The sequence below is a fragment of the Notolepis coatsorum genome (assembly GCF_963971535.1).
Source record: "Notolepis coatsorum genome assembly, chromosome: 10".
NCBI classification, from domain to species: Eukaryota; Metazoa; Chordata; class Actinopteri; order Aulopiformes; family Paralepididae; genus Notolepis; species Notolepis coatsorum.
The window spans coordinates 89,313,640-89,334,654 of record NC_140174.1 but is presented as its reverse complement, the minus strand read 5'-3'; the positions used below and the strand labels follow the sequence as shown (position 1 = coordinate 89,334,654).

Here is a 21,015-nt window from a genome sequence, read left to right as displayed (position 1 = left end):
GTCCGGGCACTCGCTAGTGTTAGAGAGACTCAGTCTTCACACAGTGAACATCGATCGCTGCAAATAACTCGAAAAAACAACATGATTTGGACGTATATATTATTATATAACCTGGAAATGGACCGGATATTTCTATATCCCATAATAGGAAAATGTCTGTTCCACGCTCATCGCCCAACGGCGCGAGGAAGATACGGTAAGATTCAGCGTTATTTTTCAATGTGTACAATACTAACTGCTATGATGAACATTTGACCCACATTAGATGAATGGTATAACGCTGCCCACGGAATTATAAACGCCCCCTCGGCCATCCGGTCAACATCAGATTACGTGTAGTAACTTCCAGAAGTCCGTCCAGTTGGATTTTTTTATATCGCGCCGATTGCTATCAAACTGTATTTGATCATCAATATAATGCATTTGGGGCTATAAATCACGTTCTGGAGAAAGCTGCAGAAAGAGATGAAAACATACTTATACTTTAGATCATATTTTAGTATGAATATGTGAATGAAAAAGTTTAACGTTCATACACCCTGAACAATACATATAGGACATTGAATGGGCCCTAATAATGGCAATTTAGCAATAGAATTTAAAAAGTTATAGCCCTGCAAAGAAGGGGAACTTCTACATAGACAAATAGAGCTGGTAACCTATGGTATATCATGAATTTAGCCTTAGGCAATCAAAGTGTTAACTGCCGAAGGTTAAATTCATGATATACCATCCCTTGCCAGCTCTATTTGTCTATGGAGAAGTTCCCCTTCTTTGCAGGGCTATAACTTTTTAAATTCTATTGCTAGATTGCCATTATTAGGGCCCATTCAATGTCCTATATGTATTGTTCAGGGTGTATGAACGTTAAACTTTTTCATTCACATATTCATACTAAAATATGGTCTAAAGTATAAGTATGTTTTTATCTTTTTCTGCAGCTTTCTCCAGAACGTGATTTATAGCTCCAAATGCATTATATTGATGATGAAATACAGTTTGATAGCGATCTGTGCCAGATAAAAAATGTCAACTGGAGGTACTTCTAGAAGTTACTACACGTCATCTGATGTTGACCGGATGGGCGAGGGGGCGTTTATAATTCCGTGGGCAACGTTATACCATTCATCTAATGTGGGTCATATGTTCATCATAGCAGTTAGTAAAGAAGACGTTAGAGAATAACGCTGAATCTTACCGTGGCTTCCTCGCGCCACTGGACGATGAGCGTGGAACTGAAATATTCCTATTATGGGATGTAGAAATATCCGATCCATTTCCAGGTTGTATAATAGTATATACGTCCAAATAACGTTGTTTATTGAGTTAGGGCGAGCGATCTATTATCCAGTGTTTCAAGATGGAGTCGCGGGAGCTATAGAGAGTGGCCGGACCAAATTTGGATGAGTACTACCGGTTCAAAGGGTGACTTCCTGTTGGGCGATCTGCCGATCGGCCACCAGATGGCGCTCTTGAACCGCTAGAGGGTTGAGAGGAGACCAGCACTGTGTCTCAGGGCTGCGGAGGAAAAATATGATTTCGATCACAGATTTTTTAAATATTGATATTAAAGACGAGTTAGGGCGTCCTCGGCAACTTGAGCATGGCTAGGAAAGACGCCTAAACGCGTTTTCGGCACTTAAAGTGTTAACAGATTGCAGAATGGGTAAAACTCAGGGCTCTGTGAGCAACGGAAGGAACTGAGCTAGTATGAACGCTTGCTACGTTCGGGTAAATAATATGCTGATGTTATTGAACGTGTAACACTAACTATATAACGTTAATGCCACAAAACGAATGCCTTGTTAATCATAAGTAGTAACTTTGATGCAGTAGCTTGTGTGTGTGTGTGTGGGGGGGGGACTGGGGACGGCGTTGTGCAGGTCGCGAGTGAACTTTTTTTTGTCTTGACGCTACACAAATTGATGGATATTTATCGGCTACTGCCATTGGCACATTCGAGCTTATCGGCCGATAGGCCGATTGCAGTCAACAAGGCACTTATCGGCCGATACCGATACCCGACTGATACATCGGTGCACCCCTAATATGTAGGTGCATCAATGTTAATTCAGTTCAACGTTTGGAATGTGGAGTGAGGTGGGGTGAATAGTGACACCGCTTGGCACTCTCTCTTGTACGTAAATTATGTTATGTTTCTTATGTTATGTTTCTGTTTCTCTGCAAAAGAGTGACCTGGTTCCATTACCTTCAGCAACAAGGTTATGTTTCCGTCTTGTCACCCCGAGAACGAGATATCCCAAAAGGTTATGTTTTCGTCTCGTCAGTCTGTGAATGAGATATCCCAAAAGGTTATGGCCAGATTACCATAAACCCATGAGGTCTCCTACTGATGGTATCATTATTATTTAAAATAGCTGATAAGCTATAGCAACGCAGGGAACTCTGCTTCCTGCTACAGTCTCTACCCAGTGAAACGCTGTAATTAACACAACACAGGGATTCAATGTCCCGAGTGACATCACTGGTGGCCATATTCAAACAAATTTACTCTCAATAACTGTCAAAACTAAATATTAATAGTAACTAAATACTAATATGTGAAAAACTGTTTCTGGGATGATCTGTAAAATAAATCAGCCCCTTTAAGCCTCGGTGGAGGCCTGCACTCTACAGACTGTATTCTTCTAGTTTTATTTTTTGTCTATGGTTAAGGAGTATGATGATGTTTCTATCCTGTAGGGCTGTCTTAAATACTTCGAAGCTTCATTCGATGGGCATGGGATTCGAATGGGAAAATAAAATTCTAATATATAATATAAATATATATTATTTTTTGCAAAATCAACTCTGCCTCTCTTTGTTAACTACAACAAGCAATGCTGTTTGTTATTTAAGGATGAGGTCGGACTCTGCACTGACAGATTTGTGTTCATTGTGCTGCTTTTATAAAGCCTCAAATGACGGCTTACAATATTTCATGAAAGCAAAGTGTTTCGTTTGTCTAAGATTTAAAAAGGTTTAAACTTTACAGCACTGACAAAGTTGAACAAAGTGCTGTACAAGTCCCACAACATAAATTTTTATTTTATTTTTTAATCTCGAAGCTTCAAATTAAAATCGAATCTCTGTTCCGAAGCTTCGAATGCCAAAATAAATGTGAAGGTCAGCCCTACTATCCTGTGGGACTGGGTAAACAACCGTTTGGCCTGGTAGGGGGTCATGGCCGGGGGGGGGGGGGGGGGGGGGGGCCACGAACAGTGGAAACCTTTCTTGTCTTACTAGGTCCTGCAGGATTGTCTTTCCTGCATTGCCCAATACTTTATGTTTACAATTTAACATGTCAAGATCTCCTAAGATCTCCTACATGTGTAGCACGAAATAGAAATGTCAAAGTTGGTCCAATCGTTCATATTCGGTAAAGGCCAGCTTTTCAGCTCCTCCAGCGCTTAGTTTCTGGCAGTGTTCGCGCTTTTTATTTGACCAATTTGGGGATTTGATTACTCCTGGTGGATTTGAACCATCAGCACGTATACTGTATGTAGTATAATGTCAAATACACAATTGTCTCATAGTAATGGAATAGCTTTTGCGTGTACTGACCTTGCTGTCTGTGTAGGTGTGCCTGGTTGGAGACTGCGTGGGAGGAATCCTGGGGTTTGACGCCTTGTGCAGCAGCAACCAGACTGTGTGTGAGAGCCAGAACAGCAGCCGCAGGGGAAGTGTCATCAGCGTACAGGTAAGGACCATATGTTCAACATCCATGTCCCAAAATAAAACTCATAATAATAAGAAGAGAAACAAGCAATCCTGCTCTAATAGCACATAGACTAACTATGTTCCGTACACTTTGTGCCCGTCGACACACTTCAGCGACCACTCCTCTGTTGTGCTGTAAGTGGTATTTTTCTTTTGTTAAAATAAGTGGTCTACGTGACGTGTTCAAATAATAGCTCTACATTTCGACAGCAATCACTGATGAGTGTTTGGTCAGTAACATGGGTCTTGCAGTCCCTCAGCTCTGCAGTAAACACAAAATAAATATTCTGGTATCCCTTCCCACTTTATCCAATCAGGAAAGAAGATTTGAGTTCTTTTTTTTTTTTACTTTTTCTCCTCTTTTTCTATTTTTCTCCCATCCCAATTCCAATGTGCCAATTCTTGCCTCCCCTGTCTTGAACGTTGCTCGCATATGCCCCCCACTGGCCAGTTGTAGGGAGGATAGAAGCCTTGCATCACGTGTCCCCTCCGGTACACGAGGAGGCAGCCTGTCACATCTTTTCACCTGCCAGCGCGGACTCTCATTGGCGAGGTGTAACGTGTGGGAGGCTCACACTACCCCTGCCATTTCCTGTCTCTGCTGTGCAGGCGTCCCCAACCGACCTGTAGGAGTCTCTGTCCACAACGTCCAGATTACCACCTATCGACTTCCACCCCCTAACTCTGCCAATTGAGTTAGTATGACGGCTGGCCCAAGCTGGAGGCAACGCAGCCAACCGGAGTCGAACCCGGTGTCTCTTGCGTTGGTGACGAGCGCAATGTCTGCTGTGCCACCCAGCCGCAGATTTGAGTTCTTCTAAAATTGCCGACATTCCACTGTTGCCGCCTCTTCCCCATCCTGCACGACCAGGACCTCCCGTCACCGGGCATCATTATTAACTGTGGTCATGGGTTGTCCTCTCTTCCCCTGCAGGACCAGGACCTCCCGTCCCCGGGCATCGTTATTAACAGTGGTCGTGGGTCGTCCTCTCCCCCCCCCCTGCAGGACCAGGACCTCCTGTCCCCGGGCATCGTTATTAACTGTGGTCACGGGTCGTCCTTTCCCACCCTGGAGGGCAGCCGTCACCTCAGCCGCAGCAACATCGACATCCTGCGCTGCGGTGCTGCGGCGGACGACGGCAGGAAACCGCAGCCACGCAAGAGGAGCGACTCGTCAACCTACGAGCTGGACACCATCAAGCAGCACCAGGCCTTCCTCACCAGGTGTGTGCGTGTGTGTGTGTGTGTGTGTGTGTGCAAGGGCGTAGGTTTGGTTTCAACATTGGGGGGGGGGGGGGGGGGGTACTTTAAGCAGAGGGGGGGGGGGTCTGGGGTTCCTCCCTCTGAAAGTTTTGAGCGTCAAACACTTCATTTCCTGCAGATTTGTGCCTTTTCTGCATCAATTTATGGTGGAAATGTCTATTAATGTTTATTTATGTAAAGGAAAAGACAACATTCAGGTACCCACTGACACAAATATAATGGAATATAATGCAGTTGAGGGGGACATGTCCCCTGCAGCCCGCCCTAAATCTGTGTGTGTGTGTATATGTATTATGTGTGCGTTAAGAGTGTAGCCGCCCGCAGGCATACGTAACAGGTTTTACGTAAGTATTCCGCATTGTGGGTGGGAAATGTTCTGGAGGGGTCTATAGCTGACACAGTTCCTGTTTTGTGTACTGCTTGTGCTGTTGGTGTGTACACAAGGGAAATGTGTGCGCGTGTGTGTGCGCGCAATGTCCTGTGCTGACGTCATCTTGACCCCCTTGACCTTTCAGCTTACACTCCAGCGTGTTGCGGAATGACCCGGCCTCCCGCCGGTCCAGCAGCAGTGTGGTTCTGGACGGAGGCTCCCTGGGCAAGTTTGACTTTGAAGTGTCCGACTTCTTCCTGTTCGGCTCCCCGCTGGGCCTGGTGCTCGCCCTGAGGAAGACGGTCATCCCTGTTATGGACGGTAAGTCAAACGGGGACATTGTAAAAGAGGTTATTTTCAAATGTTGTTTTTTTTAAGGCCATACTGGATTCTGACTACTTTTCACATTGTGAAATATCACACGTGTCCAGAGACCCACTGACGTATTTCAGCCTCGACAGCTGTGGTGGTGCATTCCAAATTTGCTCAGGATCTCTTGTGTTTCACCATACTTCCATACGAAGACCTGGAAATGCTCCAAAACTTATTTTCCATTCTTCCCTGTACTCGCCTTCTTTTTTCTCACGGCCTTTGGCTCTCTGTCTCCCCCCAGTGGCCCAGCTGCGACCAGCCTGCCAACAGGTCTACAACCTGTTCCACCCGGCCGACCCCTCTGCCTCTCGCCTGGAGCCCCTCCTGGAGAAGAAGTTCCACCTCCTACCTCCTTTCAACGTACCTCGCTACCAACGCTTCCCCCTCGGAGACGGCAACTCCGCGCTACTGGGTGAGTCCTCTGCACTGATGGTGTAGATGTGACACGCACTCATTAACACTTTAACTGCCGAAAACGCCGGAACTCGTCATTCCCCGCCATGCTCAAGTTGCAGAGGACGCCGGAACTCGTCTTTGATATCAATATTTCAAAAATCTGTGATCGGAATCATATTTCCCCTCTGCAGCCTTGACACACAGTTCTGATCTCCTCTCAATCCTCTAGCGGTTCAAGAGCGCCATCTGGTGGCCGATCGGCAGATCGAAAAACCGGATGTCAACCTTTAACCCGGCAGGACTCACTCCATATGTGGTCCGGGCACTCGCTAATGTTAGAGAGACTCAGTCTTCACACAGTGAACATCGATCGGTGGAAATAACTCGAAAAAACAACATGATTTGGACGTATATACTATTATACAACCTGGAAATAGATCCGGTATTTCGACATCCCATAATTGAAAACTGTCTACTCCACGCTGATCGCCCAACGGCCCGAGGAGACTGGGGTGAGTTTTAGCGTTATATTCTAACGTGTTCTTTACTAACTGCTATGATGAACATATGACCCACATTAGATGAATGGTATAACGTTGCCCACGGAATTATAAACGCCCCCTCGCCCATCCGGTCAACATCAGATGACGTGTAGTAAATTCTAGAAGTACGTCCAATTGAAATTTTTGATCTCGCACAGATTCCTACCAAACTGTATTTCATCATCAATATAATGCATTTGGGGCTATAAATCACGTTCTGGAGAAAGCTGCAGAAAGAGATGAAAACATACTTATACTTTAGACCATATTTTAGTATGAATATGTGAATGAAAAAGTTTAACGTTGCTACACCATGAACAATACATATAGGACCTTGAATGGGCCCTAATAATGGCAATCTAGCAATAGAATTTAAAAAGTTATAGCCCTGCAAAGAAGGGGAACTTCTCCATGTTAAATAGAGCTGGCAACGGATGGTATAGCATGAATTTAACCTTAGGCAATCAAAGTGTTAACAATATGCTACAACACTAGATCAGGAAACAAACATGCATATATTCCTGACGTGGACTCAAGGAAATAAATGCCAAACAATCTTTTTTATAAACTAAAAATCTTTTTTGATGGAACTTTGCCAGCTTTAGATCACATAATGGTTCTGTATGACCCTCCTGAGATTGTGCTTCATACAGTAAAAAAGTTAAAACCAAATACCATACATAAAAGAATGATGAGATGTGTACAGTATATATATATATATATCATTCTAGTCGCTTTGAAAAATGGCTTTAAAGTTCTTTGACTATCCAGTGATTTTGTAGTTACTGCAATTCTTTATACCCTTTTTCTCAAAAACGTTGTCACAAGATAAAACAGATATTGAGAAGTTCAATTTCACTTGTATCACAGTGTTTCCTGGGTCGTTTGGTTCTATTGTATTGGAAATTAATAGACTTCTGGTGGCTGGTTGATCGACCTGCTCCCTGTCTAAACACAGCCTAACAACTAGAAACTGTGAGATGTGTTTCTAGTTAATCACTTCCTCACAGATGTATGCAACCGATGTTATGCAAATTCGTCCTTAAGACGTGTCAGTGTGGTGGCCTGGCAGTTTCCATCATACACAGGAAAACCTTTTGTGTCTGAAGAAATTGTAAATCTTTCGACCGTTCAAGTCTTTTGTGAGGCAGATATGTCATTTTACGTGTCGTTGTGGTGCGGACATAATCATAATGCTTCCTCTGGTCGTGCTGCTTCCTCTGGTCGTGCTGCTTCCTCTGGTCGTGCTGCTTCCTCTGGTCGTGGTGCTTCCTCTGGTCGTGGTGCTTCCTCTGGTCGTGGTGCTTCCTCTGGTCGTGCTGCTTCCTCTGGTCGTGCTGCTTCCTCTGGTCGTGCTGCTTCCTCTGGTCGTGGTGTTTCCTCTGGTCGTGCTGCTTCCTCTGGTCGTGCTGCTTCCTCTGGTCGTGCTGCTTCCTCTGGTCGTGCTGCTTCCTCTGGTCGTGGTGCTTCCTCTGGTCGTGCTGCTTCCTCTGGTCGTGCTGCTTCCTGCCTCTGGTCGTGCTGCTTCCTCTGGTCGTGCTGCTTCCTCTGGTCGTGCTGCTTCCTCTGGTCGTGCTGCTTCCTGCCTCTGGTCGTGCTGCTTCCTCTGGTCGTGCTGCTTCCTCTGGTCGTGGTGCTTCCTCTGGTCGTGCTGCTTCCTCTGGTCGTGGTGCTTCCTCTGGTCGTGCTGCTTCCTCTGGTCGTGGTGCTTCCTCTGGTCGTGCTGCTTCCTGCCTCTGGTCGTGCTGCTTCCTCTGGTCGTGCTGCTTCCTCTGGTCGTGCTGCTTCCTCTGGTCGTGGTGCTTCCTCTGGTCGTGGTGCTTCCTCTGGTCGTGGTGCTTCCTCTGGTCGTGCTGCTTCCTCTGGTCGTGGTGCTTCCTCTGGTCGTGCTGCTTCCTCTGGTCGTGGTGCTTCCTCTGGTCGTGCTGCTTCCTCTGGTCGTGGTGCTTCCTCTGGTCGTGGTGCTTCCTCTGGTCGTGCTGCTTCCTCTGGTTGTGGTGCTTCCTCTGGTCGTGGTGCTTCCTCTGGTCGTGGTGCTTCCTCTGGTCGTGCTGCTTCCTCTGGTCGTGGTGCTTCCTCTGGTCGTGGTACTTCCTCTGGTCGTGGTGCTTCCTCTGGTCGTGGTGCTTCCTCTGGTCGTGCTGCTTCCTCTGGTCGTGGTGCTTCCTCTGGTCGTGCTGCTTCCTCTGGTCGTGCTGCTTCCTCTGGTCGTGGTGCTTCCTCTGGTCGTGCTGCTTCCTCTGGTCATCATTGTAGATCAGGGGTTCTCAAACTTTTTTATACCACGACCCCATTTTATTTAGGATTTTTTTGGCTTACTGTATCGCGTAATTTCAACGTGGAATTAAGGAATATCCAAATAAAAGCACACATTGTTGAACTTGATCATGCATATTTATTAGAACATTTTATTACAGCACTATGTTATCAATACACATTTAATTTATACGTCACTGTCACCTACCCACAACCCCACTTTGGGTCGCGACCCGTAGTTTGAGAACCGCTGTTGTAGAGGAACCTTTTAGAGCCTCTCAGTGTCTCCTCTTTACTTCTTTTTTTCCTGTTTTACCAAGAAAAATAAACAAGACATTTCGATGACCTACTGTCTTTAGGGTTATCCTTTCTCCAAGCTGTGGTAGCTACAGCACTGTCACACCAGGGACCAGTTAGTGACAAAGAGGAGAGATTTGCGAGGGGTAATGAAATGCAGAGGCATGGCCTTGTTTCTTAATGACCGCAGGCCGTAGTTTTGATATGTTTTAGATTAATAATAAGTGAATGTCTTAATCAAACGAGCTGTCATACATCCTCAGCTCTGCGGAGCATAATATTTAAAAACCAACTAAGTTTTAAATATTGAAGGTTTTAAAGATAAATTTGGGTTCATTAATCATCTTGGCACCGAGCAGACTTGATTATGAGCAAGAACCAGCAGATAATGGTGAATTAAATACCATGAACATAGTGTCCTGCTTCGCTAGTACAGCTTGTACAGTCCTTGACTAAGGCTCAGCTCTCTGTTGTTGTTGTTGCTTCATATGTTTCTGTCTTCCTTGTCCTTCCTTCCCTCTTCTCTCGGCCTCCTGCCCTCATACCTGCCCCCCCTCCTCCCACCCCACCCCGTGCCCTCCACCTCCCTCTCCAGTGGAGACAGTCCAGAGCAACCCTCAGCTCCTGCTCGATAGCGGAGTTCCCCTCTCCCTTCGCTGTCAGGAGACCATCAGCGAGACCTGCATCCCTGTGCCCGTCCTAAACTGGCAGGAAGGCTTCCTCAAAGCCACGCCCGCCTCTCTGGAGTGTGTGTAGCCTCTCCCTTTCATCTGAACCCCCCCCCCCCTCTCCCCCCCAGCCCTGCACACTCATCGTGTGTGTATGTGTGTCTTATTGTGATTGCTGCATCTTTTCCCCTTCCCCTCGTGAGTTACTCTGATTATGTCCGTGTGGCTCACGTGTCCTACTCGGAGCATTCCCATTGCTTTTGTATGACTAAGGACATACAGTAGCCTCAGTCAAGACCTGGGTTCATACTACCTCGTTCTGCATTACTCTTTATTTAAACGTGTGGGTCTAGCGGCCGCTTGAAGTCTCCGTCTGCCCGTGTTCTTCTGGGCTTCTTAATTATTCCTAGTCGGCCGAAAGTTAAAAGAACACACCAACATTTTGGGAAATTCGCTTATCGTGTTCTCCAGAGAGAGACAAGAAGATAGATACCAGTTTCCTCTCTCTGTGTTCAGTAGAAAGCTATCTGGCTACACGTTAGCCTAGCTTAGCACAATGAATGGAAGCGGACATGACCGGTTAGCCTTCGGGAGAGGTGTTAGTTGGACCAGTGGTTCCCAAACATAAAAATGTTTAATGCAATCAGGCCAATGAACTTAGAAGCAGGCCAGGCCAGTGTTTCTAGTTGCAGCGGTGCAATAGTTAGATAACCAAGTTGGAGAACTATCTCTCTCTTTCTCTTGCTCACACACACAAAGGGAGCCGCATGTGATTGGTGGAGGCGGGATCCTTACAAAAAACAAAAAATCCATCAAAATCAGTGTTGTTGCTAATCATTGACACATGCTTGCCTGTAATAATCCCCCCCCCCCCCCCAATATGTGGTGTTATGATCAGGGCTGAAGTTGAATAAAAGATTTATGAAAGAAAAAGTGGTATTTCAACATATAGTAACATTTTAATGGGGTTTTTGAAGAGGACAATTTCGTCCCTTATGGTAAGAGTGAGTATTTTTTTCAATCTGACATTACAAAAAAACAGAAAATCCATCAAAATCAGTGTTGTTGCTAATCATACATATGCTAGCCTGTTTTTTAACAATAATTTGTGATGCCATCACAAACACTGGCATTTAAAGGGTACAAATAAAAAAATTCCTGCACCAGAATGCAGGAAATTAAGTCTTTGTAAAAAAAAAAAAATCCTGGTGGGGGACCCCCAGACCCCCGCTTAAAAAGTGGCCTGACTGGGGCTATATTTCGCACTATATTTCCTGGCCTGAATGAATATTTCCCCAGTCCGGCCCTGGTTAAAAGCCTCCAATGCTTATTAGTGTGTGTGCGTTTGAACGTTTGCATGTTTCAACCATACATTTCCATTTCTATAAAAAGAATTTAATAAAAAAATGTACCTCCTATAATAGTATAATAGCGGCTCTCTGACACCGTTATTTCGGGGGTCGCGGCCTGAAAACTTTGGGAACCCTTGAGTTGGACAATGCCTAGGCTAAGCGGTCATTTCCGGTTCCATTCATTGTGCTAAGCTAGGCTAACGTGCAGCCAGATAGCTTTCTACTGAACGCACAAAGAGGAAACTGGTATCTATCTTCTTGTCTCTCTCTGGAGAAGACGGTAAGCTAATTTGCCCAAATGTTGGCGTGTTCCTTTAAACGTGTGGGTGTAGCTGATTGAAGTCTCCATCTGCCCCGTGTTCCGGGCTTCTTAATTATTTCTAGTCGGCCCAAAGTTAAGTTACAACACGCTTTGGAAGTGCTGAGGAAAACCTTTTCCCAGGAGCATCCGTTACCATGGTGGTTTCATTTCGCCGTTGAGTTATTAGTGTCGTCTCCGTTGTTTGAAGAATTCCTGCTTGCTTTTGTGTCTGTGCTGTTCAGCAGGGTTTCACTGTGTCTGCATTATCTCCATAATAATGTCCCCGCAACAGCGGGGGAAATATTACTGACGTTAATAGAAGCCAATTCTTCTATTGTCTGGATTTGAAAGAGCGCATGGCCCTGAAGGGCTGAGCGACCGTGAACTGTGTGTGTGTGTATATGAATATATTGTGCAAAGCACCTGGAAACCCTGCCTGTGCATCCTGATTACAGTAACTTGTGTTTTGTTCTTGTGATTAACGCTCCGAGGTCATCTGAATAATATATCAATTCTCCTGCACTTATTTCATCATTAAGTTTCGTTCCGAGTGTAAAGGCTGTTGCATGAATTTAACATGGCCTTTTCCTCCTTATTTCATCAGGAAATAGCCCGATACTTTAATGGTCCAAAAGGGGACACAACTGATTGTAACAAATGCTGACATTTAACCCTTTCACTACCACACTACCAAAGGGTTAACCCTTTCACTGCGACAATACAGAAGGTTAACCCTTCCACAACCACACTACAGAAGGTTAACCCTTTCACTACCACTACCAGTGTGGTAGTGAAATAACCTTCTGTAGTATGGTAGTGAAAGGGTTAAGATACCCCCCCCCCCCTCTCTATGTGACTCACTTTGTGTGTCTCTGTGTGGTCTCACATGTCCTCCCGGAGACATGGTGCCTGCCATCCCATCTCTTAGCCGCTATAACCCCATGCCCCCCCCCCCCATAGACATATATAAAGGCTAGATGACTCACCCGCGCTGCTGGCCAATGGAGACAGACATTGCCACGTGGTGGCCATCTTGCCACAGGCAGCACACCCACTCATAACATGAATGTCTATGGTGCATGTACTATTGAAATAACCATAGCTTGCTCAACTTTCAACCGATTCTCAAACGGTTTGGTTTGTTATAAAAACGTCAGAGATGTAGTTATCATACAATGGACTTTCATATGAAAATAATTTCAACATGTGCGGCTGGGTGGCGCAGCGGACATTGCGCTTGTCACCAACGCAAGAGACACCGGGTTCGACTCCGGCTGTCGGCGTTGCCTCCGGCTTGGGCCAGCCGTCATACTAACTCAATTGGCAGAGTTAGAGGGTGGAAGTCGATGGGTGGTAATCTGGACGTTGTGGACAGCGACTCCTACAGGTCGGTTGGGGACGCCTGCACAGCAGAGACGGCGGGGGTAGTGTGAGCCTCCCACACGTTACACCTCGCCAATGAGAGTCCGCGCTGGCAGGTGAAAAGATGTGACAGGCTGCCTCCTCGTGTACCGGAGGGGACACGTGATGCAAGGCTTCTATCCTCCCTACAACGGGCCAGTGGGGGGCATATGCGAGCAACGTTCAAGACAGGGGAGGGAAGAATTGGCACAATGGAATTGGGATGGGAGAAAAATAGAAAAAGGGGAGAAAAAGTGGATACAAAAATAAAATAAGAATTTCAACATGTCCAAGCATCCTGAATCATAGCCACGTTAATAACATTTGTAATAAACCAAACCGTTTGTAAATCGGTTTAACATTTAGCAAGCTATGGTTATTTCAATAGTACATGCACCATAGACATTCATGTTATGAGTGGGCGTGCTGCCTGTGGCAAGATGGTCACCGGTGAACTGCTGGAGACTCCGCCTTGCACCATCTAGTTATATATATCTATGCCCCCCTCCTCCATCACCGTGTGCTGTCCCTTGCCTGTGTCTCTTGTCTGTGTCTCTTGTCTAACGGGTATCTCCTTGTCTCGACTCAATAGCGGATGTTGTTCAGTCTCATGGTGGTGTCTTCATGGACAGTTCGTACCCCTCCTCCCCCGTAATGGGGCCCCACTTCCGGGGCGTACGGAGGGCCAGTGAGGTCAGCATTGCCAGCCAGGTCTCAGGAATGGCGGACAGTTACACTGCCACCAACGTAGCCAACAGTAAGTGTTCTCGTTACCACGAATACATCTCTCTCTCTCTCTCCTCCTCTCCCCCTCTCTCCTCCACTCATACAAACACTGGTTCCAGTTCCTGTCAAGCCGCACCTTTCTTTTCTTGATTCTCTATTCTCTCGTTCACTCTATCCCTGCACTCTTGAATGTTCTCTTCCGTCACCTTTCTCACTCTCAACTCTCACCTCTGACTCTGCACACACACAATCCCACAGGACCACCTCCGTCAGCCAGCTCTGTTTGGACACCCATGTCACCTGCTAGGTAGCTCTGTTCAGCTCTGTCTGGATATCCTAGTCACCTGCTAGGTAGCTCTGTTCAGCTCTGTCTGGATATCCTAGTCACCTGCTAGGTAGCTCTGTTCAGCTCTGTCTGGATACCCATGTCACCTGCTAGGTAGCTCTGTTCAGCTCTGTCTGGATACCCTAGTCACCTGCTAGGTAGCTCTGTTCAGCTCTGTCTGGATACCCTAGTCACCTGCTAGGTAGCTCTGTTCAGCTCTGTCTGGATATCCTAGTCACCTGCTTTTGTTAGTGTATCTAGTGTCAGCAGTTTAGCCAGAGGGGGATTTTTGTCATTTTGATACATGCAGGGATACTATTGAACACAAACACCTCCATCCCAAACCCACAAATCTGTGCTAAAACTCTTTAATTTGTGAGATCATCAGGTATAAAGTCTCAAGCTGCTCCATAGACAATGAGATGACACTGGAGAACGCCCAGGGAAATGTTCACTGGTCCATTTTCTGTTTCATAAAATCACTATCCCAATTATTGTCAATGGAGCAGCTCCAGACTTAACACCTGATGACATCACAAGTTTGAATGGTATTCCTGCTTTCTGGCTTTGGGATAAAGTAGGGCCAGTTCCCAAATATCGATTGAAATACCGACGATTTCCTAGGCCATGGAACGCTGAAATCCTTAACGTGGGTAAGTGTTCCCCGTTCAGCACTAGCACGTCAGACGAGAAGCACACGGACACTTCTGTGGTTGTTGAATACATTTACATTTAGTAATTTAGCTGACGCTTTTATCCAAAGCGACTTACAAGTTCTGTACGACAAGTCATCAGGAAGGGCACAACTCTATCAGCTGAATACCTTTTCGACACCTGTGTATTTCAGAGAGAGAGCTTTACTTCAGAAGATTATTGTGTTGACCACACCCATTGAAATGTCCCGTCTAACGTCTGAATGTCTCGTCCTCCTCCAACCCACCATGTGTGTAAATGCAATGGAAGAGTGCTGCATTTATCTTTATGTCCGCAAATTACCGCAATGCATGTGAAGACACCCCCGCTTCCACCGAGTCCCTCCTGCATTGTCCCGCTCCCCGTCGCAGCGTCCTGTGTGGGATTGTCTTCCAAAAGTCACTCACCTTTTTTACTTCCACAGCTGTTCCACCTCAAACTAATAGCGGGATTGTTTCGTGCAGGGCTTCCCCAGCGCCCGCGCGGACCTGCGAACGTGACGTCATCATTATGAAGGCTGAGATAAAAAGACATCACTTGTGATGAATCAACCGTATGAAACTCTTTTTTTCAGCTCTGAGTCCCACAAAAAGGATACTTTAACCAACCGTTTTCCATCAAGGAACGGAAAACCGGACGTATTCTAGCATCACATCGGTTATCATCATACATAAGTCATTTTTCATGTGGTTTATTTTTCTTTCTTTTGCTTTGTTTCCCCATATAGCACACGCATGCCAAATTAACCCATCCAAAAGCTCCAGCCTTCTGTCCCAACTCGCCCTGTCGTCACAGAAATTCTTCCCGAGGAGCCCTAGGTTACGTAGAGGCGCAGACGCCGGGCCGGCCCCGGGGTCTACAGAGACGGACCCCGGAGAGGAGGCGGGCGCGGAACTGGAGCCCGAGGGAGAGGCCGGCGGGGGTATCAGTCCCACCACGGGGCCATTCGGGAGGTGCCACTCGGCCGGCCTGGACTGTGCCATATCTGACCTGGTGTCGCTGGACTCCCAGGCGGAAGTGGACGAAGGTACTCCTCCTCCATGAAGGGCTGGTGATGTGGAGAACATGGAAACCACTGTGTCTAGAGTGACTTCTCTTCATATCCATATCGCGATATCTGCTTAAAGAAAAAAAAGAATATCGGACAGAGCGGTAATTCGGTTACAAGTTTTTAAACTAATTTCCGACTGACGTCCTCAAATATTTCATGAATGCATTTGTGAGAAATCAAACTCTGCTGTTTCGCTTTTCGATGCCGATTTAAAAAAAAATTGGCAACAAAATTGTGTATCACGATCCACAATATATTAAAAAAAATATCGACAATAGGATAATGCAGTTACGCGATATTGGATATACAGTATATGGATATGTTGCCCAGCCCTAGCTCTCCTCTTTGGGGTCAACCCGAAGGCTAAAACGTCCGCCATCATCCCTCCTCTTGTTCTTCACATCATGTACAAAGATCTGCAAATGCTTCTTCTCTCCAAATGCTTCTTCTCTTTCTCTGCTTTTGATGGATTTCCTTTGCATCTTCTGTGATCACAGTCCCCTTTTGCATTCACTCTTGTAATATAGTGTTCAAGACTTCTTCTTTCTTTGGTGGTAAGGAATAACGTTTAGTGTCTCATACTAGGTGCCCTCTTGCTGGAACTATGTCAGCCTGATTAGAGTCGGATGTGGCTTAGTAGTAAATCATTCATCATTTTTTATCCATGTTTCCATATTCCATCTTCGGTCATGCCTATACTAACACAATTAACTATGCTGGTTTGTTGCTATTAATGTTTAATCTTGGTTCCTCATAACATTCTAACCAGAGACAGTCTGTGTATCGAGGAGACGGAGCACTGCGGGAGTTCTGAACGGACACATCTCTATCTAAAGATGGCGACGGCGACTCGCTACAAAATTAACGCATTCAGAGAAAATAATTAAATGTGATTTTTATGACGAGTGACATTATAATTGACTGCATTTTGAGGTGAAATGTGAGTTTTAAATGAATCGCCGTCAAAAAGGCTGGGGAATCGCGCAGTGAGTGGTTGCCATGGTAACTAAGGACTGTGGCATTTTTCTATCAACAAAATTTAGTTTTTTGACCAAATTATCCATTCTGTTGTCAGTAATTTATGAGTGACTTCAAAAAAGAAAAACATTGATACATGTGACAGATTCCCAGATATGGACGACAGGTCTCATTGGTCCCCGTTATCAAGAGGGCAGCAGAGTGAACCGACTTCTCTTTAGACAAACTCTGTTCTAACCTTTTTCCTCCTCCCTCTTGACGCGTACTGCAGCGCTTGGCTTTTGTGGGGAATGACTGCTGCCTCACCTGCCGCTGGGGAGCAGCTGGGATCTGAGCCGATTGTGTGTCTGATGTTTTGATCCTTAATCTTTGGGAGGTTGAGTGTCACAGGGGGTGCGTTGAGCCTCTGCCCCCCACCACCAGCTCCTCCCGGCTTCATCCTCACACTTGTGTTACTGCTCCCAATGCAGTTGCGGCGCGTTGGTGGGGCAACAAGCGGATGGACTTTGCGCTGTACTGCCCCGACGCTCTCACAGCGTTCCCCACCGTGGCGCTGCCGCACCTCTTCCACGCCTCTTACTGGGAGTCCACCGACGTGGTGTCGTTCCTGCTGAGACAGGTGAGTCTGCCCCCTGGCCCCCAGGAAGAATAGCTGCTACCTAGGTCACAACCAAGGAAGAATGGCTGCTACCTAGGTGACAACCAAGGAGGAATATATGCTACCTAGGTGACAACCAAGGAGGAATATATGCTACCTAGGTGACAACCAAGGAGCAATATCTGATACCTAGGTGCCAACTAAGGAGGAATATCTGCTACCTAGGTCAAGTCAAGTAATTTATTTATAAAGCACGTTTAAAAACTCGAGCCAACCAAAGTGCTGTACAATCAACAAATACAAAATAGAAAAAGGCACAACAGGACAATACGGTACATTCAGAGACCACAGTAGGCCAACAAAGGGGAGCACAAAGCACAATATAGCACACAGGGGACAGAGGAGCAAAAGAAGAGATACAAGGGGGAGGGGGCAGGATAAAATTTCATGGGAGTGTGTGAGTTAGGGTGCGGGAGAATCAGGGTTTATTGAAAGCTAGGGAATAAAACTGGGTTTTTAGATGGACCTTAAATGTCTCCAGCGAGGGGGCAGATCGGATCTCCAGGGGTAGCTGGTTCCATAGTTTGGGGGCCACGGCCTTAAAAGAGCGATCGCCTCTTTTTGAGTCTGGTGCGGGGGGGAACCAGCCGAGCCTGGTTGGATGATCTTGGTGACCTGGGTGCTGAGTAGGAGGTGATGAGCTCTGTGATGTATAGGGGTGCTGTACCTGATAGTGCCTTAAAGGTCTGGAGGAGGATTTTGAAGTCTATTCTAAGTGGGACTGGGAGCCAGTGTAGGGAGGCTAGAACTGGTGAAATATGTTCTCTTTTTTTGGTGCCGGTAAGGAACCTAGCTGCCGAGGTCACAACTAAGGAAGAATAGCTGCTACCTAGATGACTAATGGGACCTGAATCAATTAAATTAGATAATATACGGCTGTCCGCAACTAAATAAATTCTTAGTCCACTAATAACCATAGATTTTCTTTGACTAATCCAATGGTCCATTTAATTGACAAATCTCTCAGTGCCTGCCTTTCCTACATTTCAGTCCTGTAAATGAATGAGGGGGGGAATTACTCAGGTTTAATTTAAGACCAATTCATACTTATGATGTGAAGATTGTTATGATGCCAGAAAAGTGCCATATATCTGATTTCTTTTTAAACGATCAGATATGACGCAACAAAAACCTTATCAATAAAAAAATATATACATCTTGATTAACAAAGACCCTAGTGATCATCAATATGTCAACTCATCCTGAACCACTAAAGGACAGACGTGGTATCCTGTGTGTACTTTATTACAAAGCAGGCTGTCACACCTCTCCGTCTGAACCCCTCCCGCAGGTCATGAGGCACGAGAACTCCAGCATCCTGGAGCTGGACGGCAAGGAGGTGTCAGAGTTCACCCCCTCCAAACCCAGAGAGAAATGGCAACGCAAGAGGACCCACGTGAAGATCAGGGTGAGCAAATCTGCTCCACCGAGGCATTCCTTGAGCCTGAAGCCAGTGCTCCTGGAGCCTGAAGCCAGTGCTCCTTGAGCCTGAAGCCAGTGCTCCTTGAGCCTGAAGCCAGTGCTCCTAGAGCCTGAAGCCAGTGCTCCTTGAGCCTGAAGCCAGTGCTCCTTGAGCCTGAAGCCAGTGCTCCTAGAGCCTGAAGCCAGTGCTCCTTGAGCCTGAAGCCAGTGCTCTTTGAGCCTGAAGCCAGTGCTCCTAGAGCCTGAAGCCAGTGTTCCTAGAGCCTGAAGCCAGTGCTCCTAGAGCCTGAAGCCAGTGCTCCTTGAGCCTGAAGCCAGTGCTCCTAGAGCCTGAAGCCAGTGTTCCTAGAGCCTGAAGCCAGTGCTCCTAGAGCCTGAAGCCAGTGCTCCTTGAGCCTGAAGCCAGTGCTCCTAGAGCCTGAAGCCAGTGTTCCTAGAGCCTGAAGCCAGTGCTCCTTGAGCCTGAAGCCAGTGCTCCTAGAGATGATGATCAGCCCGACGAGACGGGACACATTTGCATCGATACTGACTTGTACCTCTGTGCCTTTTGACAGAACGTGACGGCCAACCATCGCGTTAACGATGCAGTGTTCTCGGAAGGCGGCCAGCAGGTTGTGACGGGCCGCTTCGTCTACGGCCCTCTGGACATGGTCACTTTGACCGGGGAGAAGGTGGGCTCTCTTTTATCGGTACCATGGTGTACGCAGACTAATAACGCCTGACGTGTATTTATTTATACGTGCGTTTATTCACATTAAAGGTGCTGTACGTGGTATTTATTTGTTAAAATAAGTGGTCTATGTGTTAAAATAATAGCTCTACATTCTGGCAGCCATTGCTGATATAGTGTTTGGTCAGTAACATGGGTCTCCCAGTCCCTCCGCTCTGCAGTAAACACAAAATACACTTTATCCAATCAGGAGAGAGAATTCCACACTGAATTTTTACTAAAATAAGAAATTTGTTTTAACTTAAGCAAATATGTGCTTTAAACGTGTCAAATAATTTGCCAGTGCAGTAAGCAAATCTGGCTTGGCAAGATTTCTTGAAATAAGTAAAAATATCTAGGGGTCTCTCCTCTGATTGGATAAAGTGGAAAGGGATACCAGAAAAGGAAATATCTGTTTACTGCAGAGTGGAGGGACTAGAAGAGACCCGTGTTACTGACCAAACACTCTATATCAGTGATGGCTGTCAGAATGTAGAGCTATTTAACACGTATTTCATAAAAAAGAAAATACCACTTACAGCACCTTTTAACCTTTTGTAATCATTTGTTGTTCGTTCTCCAATCATGTTGCAGGTTGACCTCCACATCATGACTCAGCCTCCGTCGGGAGAATGGGTCTACTTCGGCACGGAGGTGACAAACAGCAGCGGCCGCGTGTCCTTCGTCGTCCCGGAGAGCAAGCGGCTGGGAATCGGAGTCTACCCAATCAAAATGGTGGTCAGGTACGTTTTGGTTCAAGGGCAGCTTTTTAAGCCTAATATTTCATGTTGGTTTCAATTTGTTTTATTTGTTACTGTGTACAGATGATTGTACTAGAGGACATGTTGGTGTTTCTGAGACTGCAGGACTACGGAGTCGTGGTCCATTTAGGAAATCAGTTTGAACTTGAACTTGCATTGGTTTGTGATGGATTATTAGTTACTGGGTATTTCAAAGTACCTCATATTTGGTACCATTTTGAAGCTAACAACTAGGGCTTATAAAATATGATATAAAATAAGTGTATGATTATCATCATAATTTGTATTATTATGGTTCATATGTAGTTGCACTTGAACTTGTTGAAATTAAACTTGGAAGATAAAATTTTATTAAATTAAACTTTCCTTGCTTATATCAGATTTATGTGTAATGAATGGAATGTAGACAATCTTGTTGGCAATATAGAACAGCTGACAGATTAGAAATAGCATCTATTAGGGCAGTTAGGTGGCGTAGCGGAGATTGCGTTCGTCACCAACCCCGGAGCTGTGAGCTGGATTCGCCTGTTCGAATCCAGCTCACAGCTCCGGGGTTGTCACCAGCTTGGCTGGCCGTTCACACTAATACAATTGGCTGTATTAGAGGGTGGGAGAAGCTGGCGGGGTGGGTCCGGGTCGTTGTAAACAGCGACTCCTACAGTTCGGTCGGGCGCCTGCTAAGCGCGGATAGGACCTGAGTGGGATAGTGTGATCCTTCCACACGCTACGCCCTCTCAGGGAGGATCCGCGCTGC

At 46.1% G+C, this 21,015-nt stretch overlaps 1 protein-coding gene across 4 annotated transcripts in view; it reads left to right on the top strand.

Moving 5' to 3' along the window:
• Nucleotides 1-21,015, top strand: part of LOC311235855 (membrane-associated phosphatidylinositol transfer protein 2-like) — a gene marked incomplete at its 3' end in the record, with an annotated part of 204,263 nt that overhangs the window by 164,541 nt on the left and 18,707 nt on the right. The window contains exons 12-21 of one of the 4 annotated variants that reach the window (XM_084323361.1): nt 3,581-3,700; nt 4,727-4,944; nt 5,499-5,674; nt 5,967-6,137; nt 13,531-13,695; nt 15,410-15,709; nt 17,182-17,330; nt 18,661-18,777; nt 19,346-19,462; nt 20,095-20,243. In XM_084323361.1, the coding sequence (XP_084179487.1) occupies nt 3,581-3,700; nt 4,727-4,944; nt 5,499-5,674; nt 5,967-6,137; nt 13,531-13,695; nt 15,410-15,709; nt 17,182-17,330; nt 18,661-18,777; nt 19,346-19,462; nt 20,095-20,243 (1,682 nt within the window). Of the gene's footprint in view, nt 1-3,580; nt 3,701-4,654; nt 4,945-5,498; nt 5,675-5,966; nt 6,138-13,530; nt 13,696-15,409; nt 15,710-17,181; nt 17,331-18,660; nt 18,778-19,345; nt 19,463-20,094; nt 20,244-21,015 lie in introns of all 4 variants that reach the window. The other 3 variants (XM_084323360.1, XM_084323363.1, XM_084323362.1) reach the window with 3 other exon arrangements.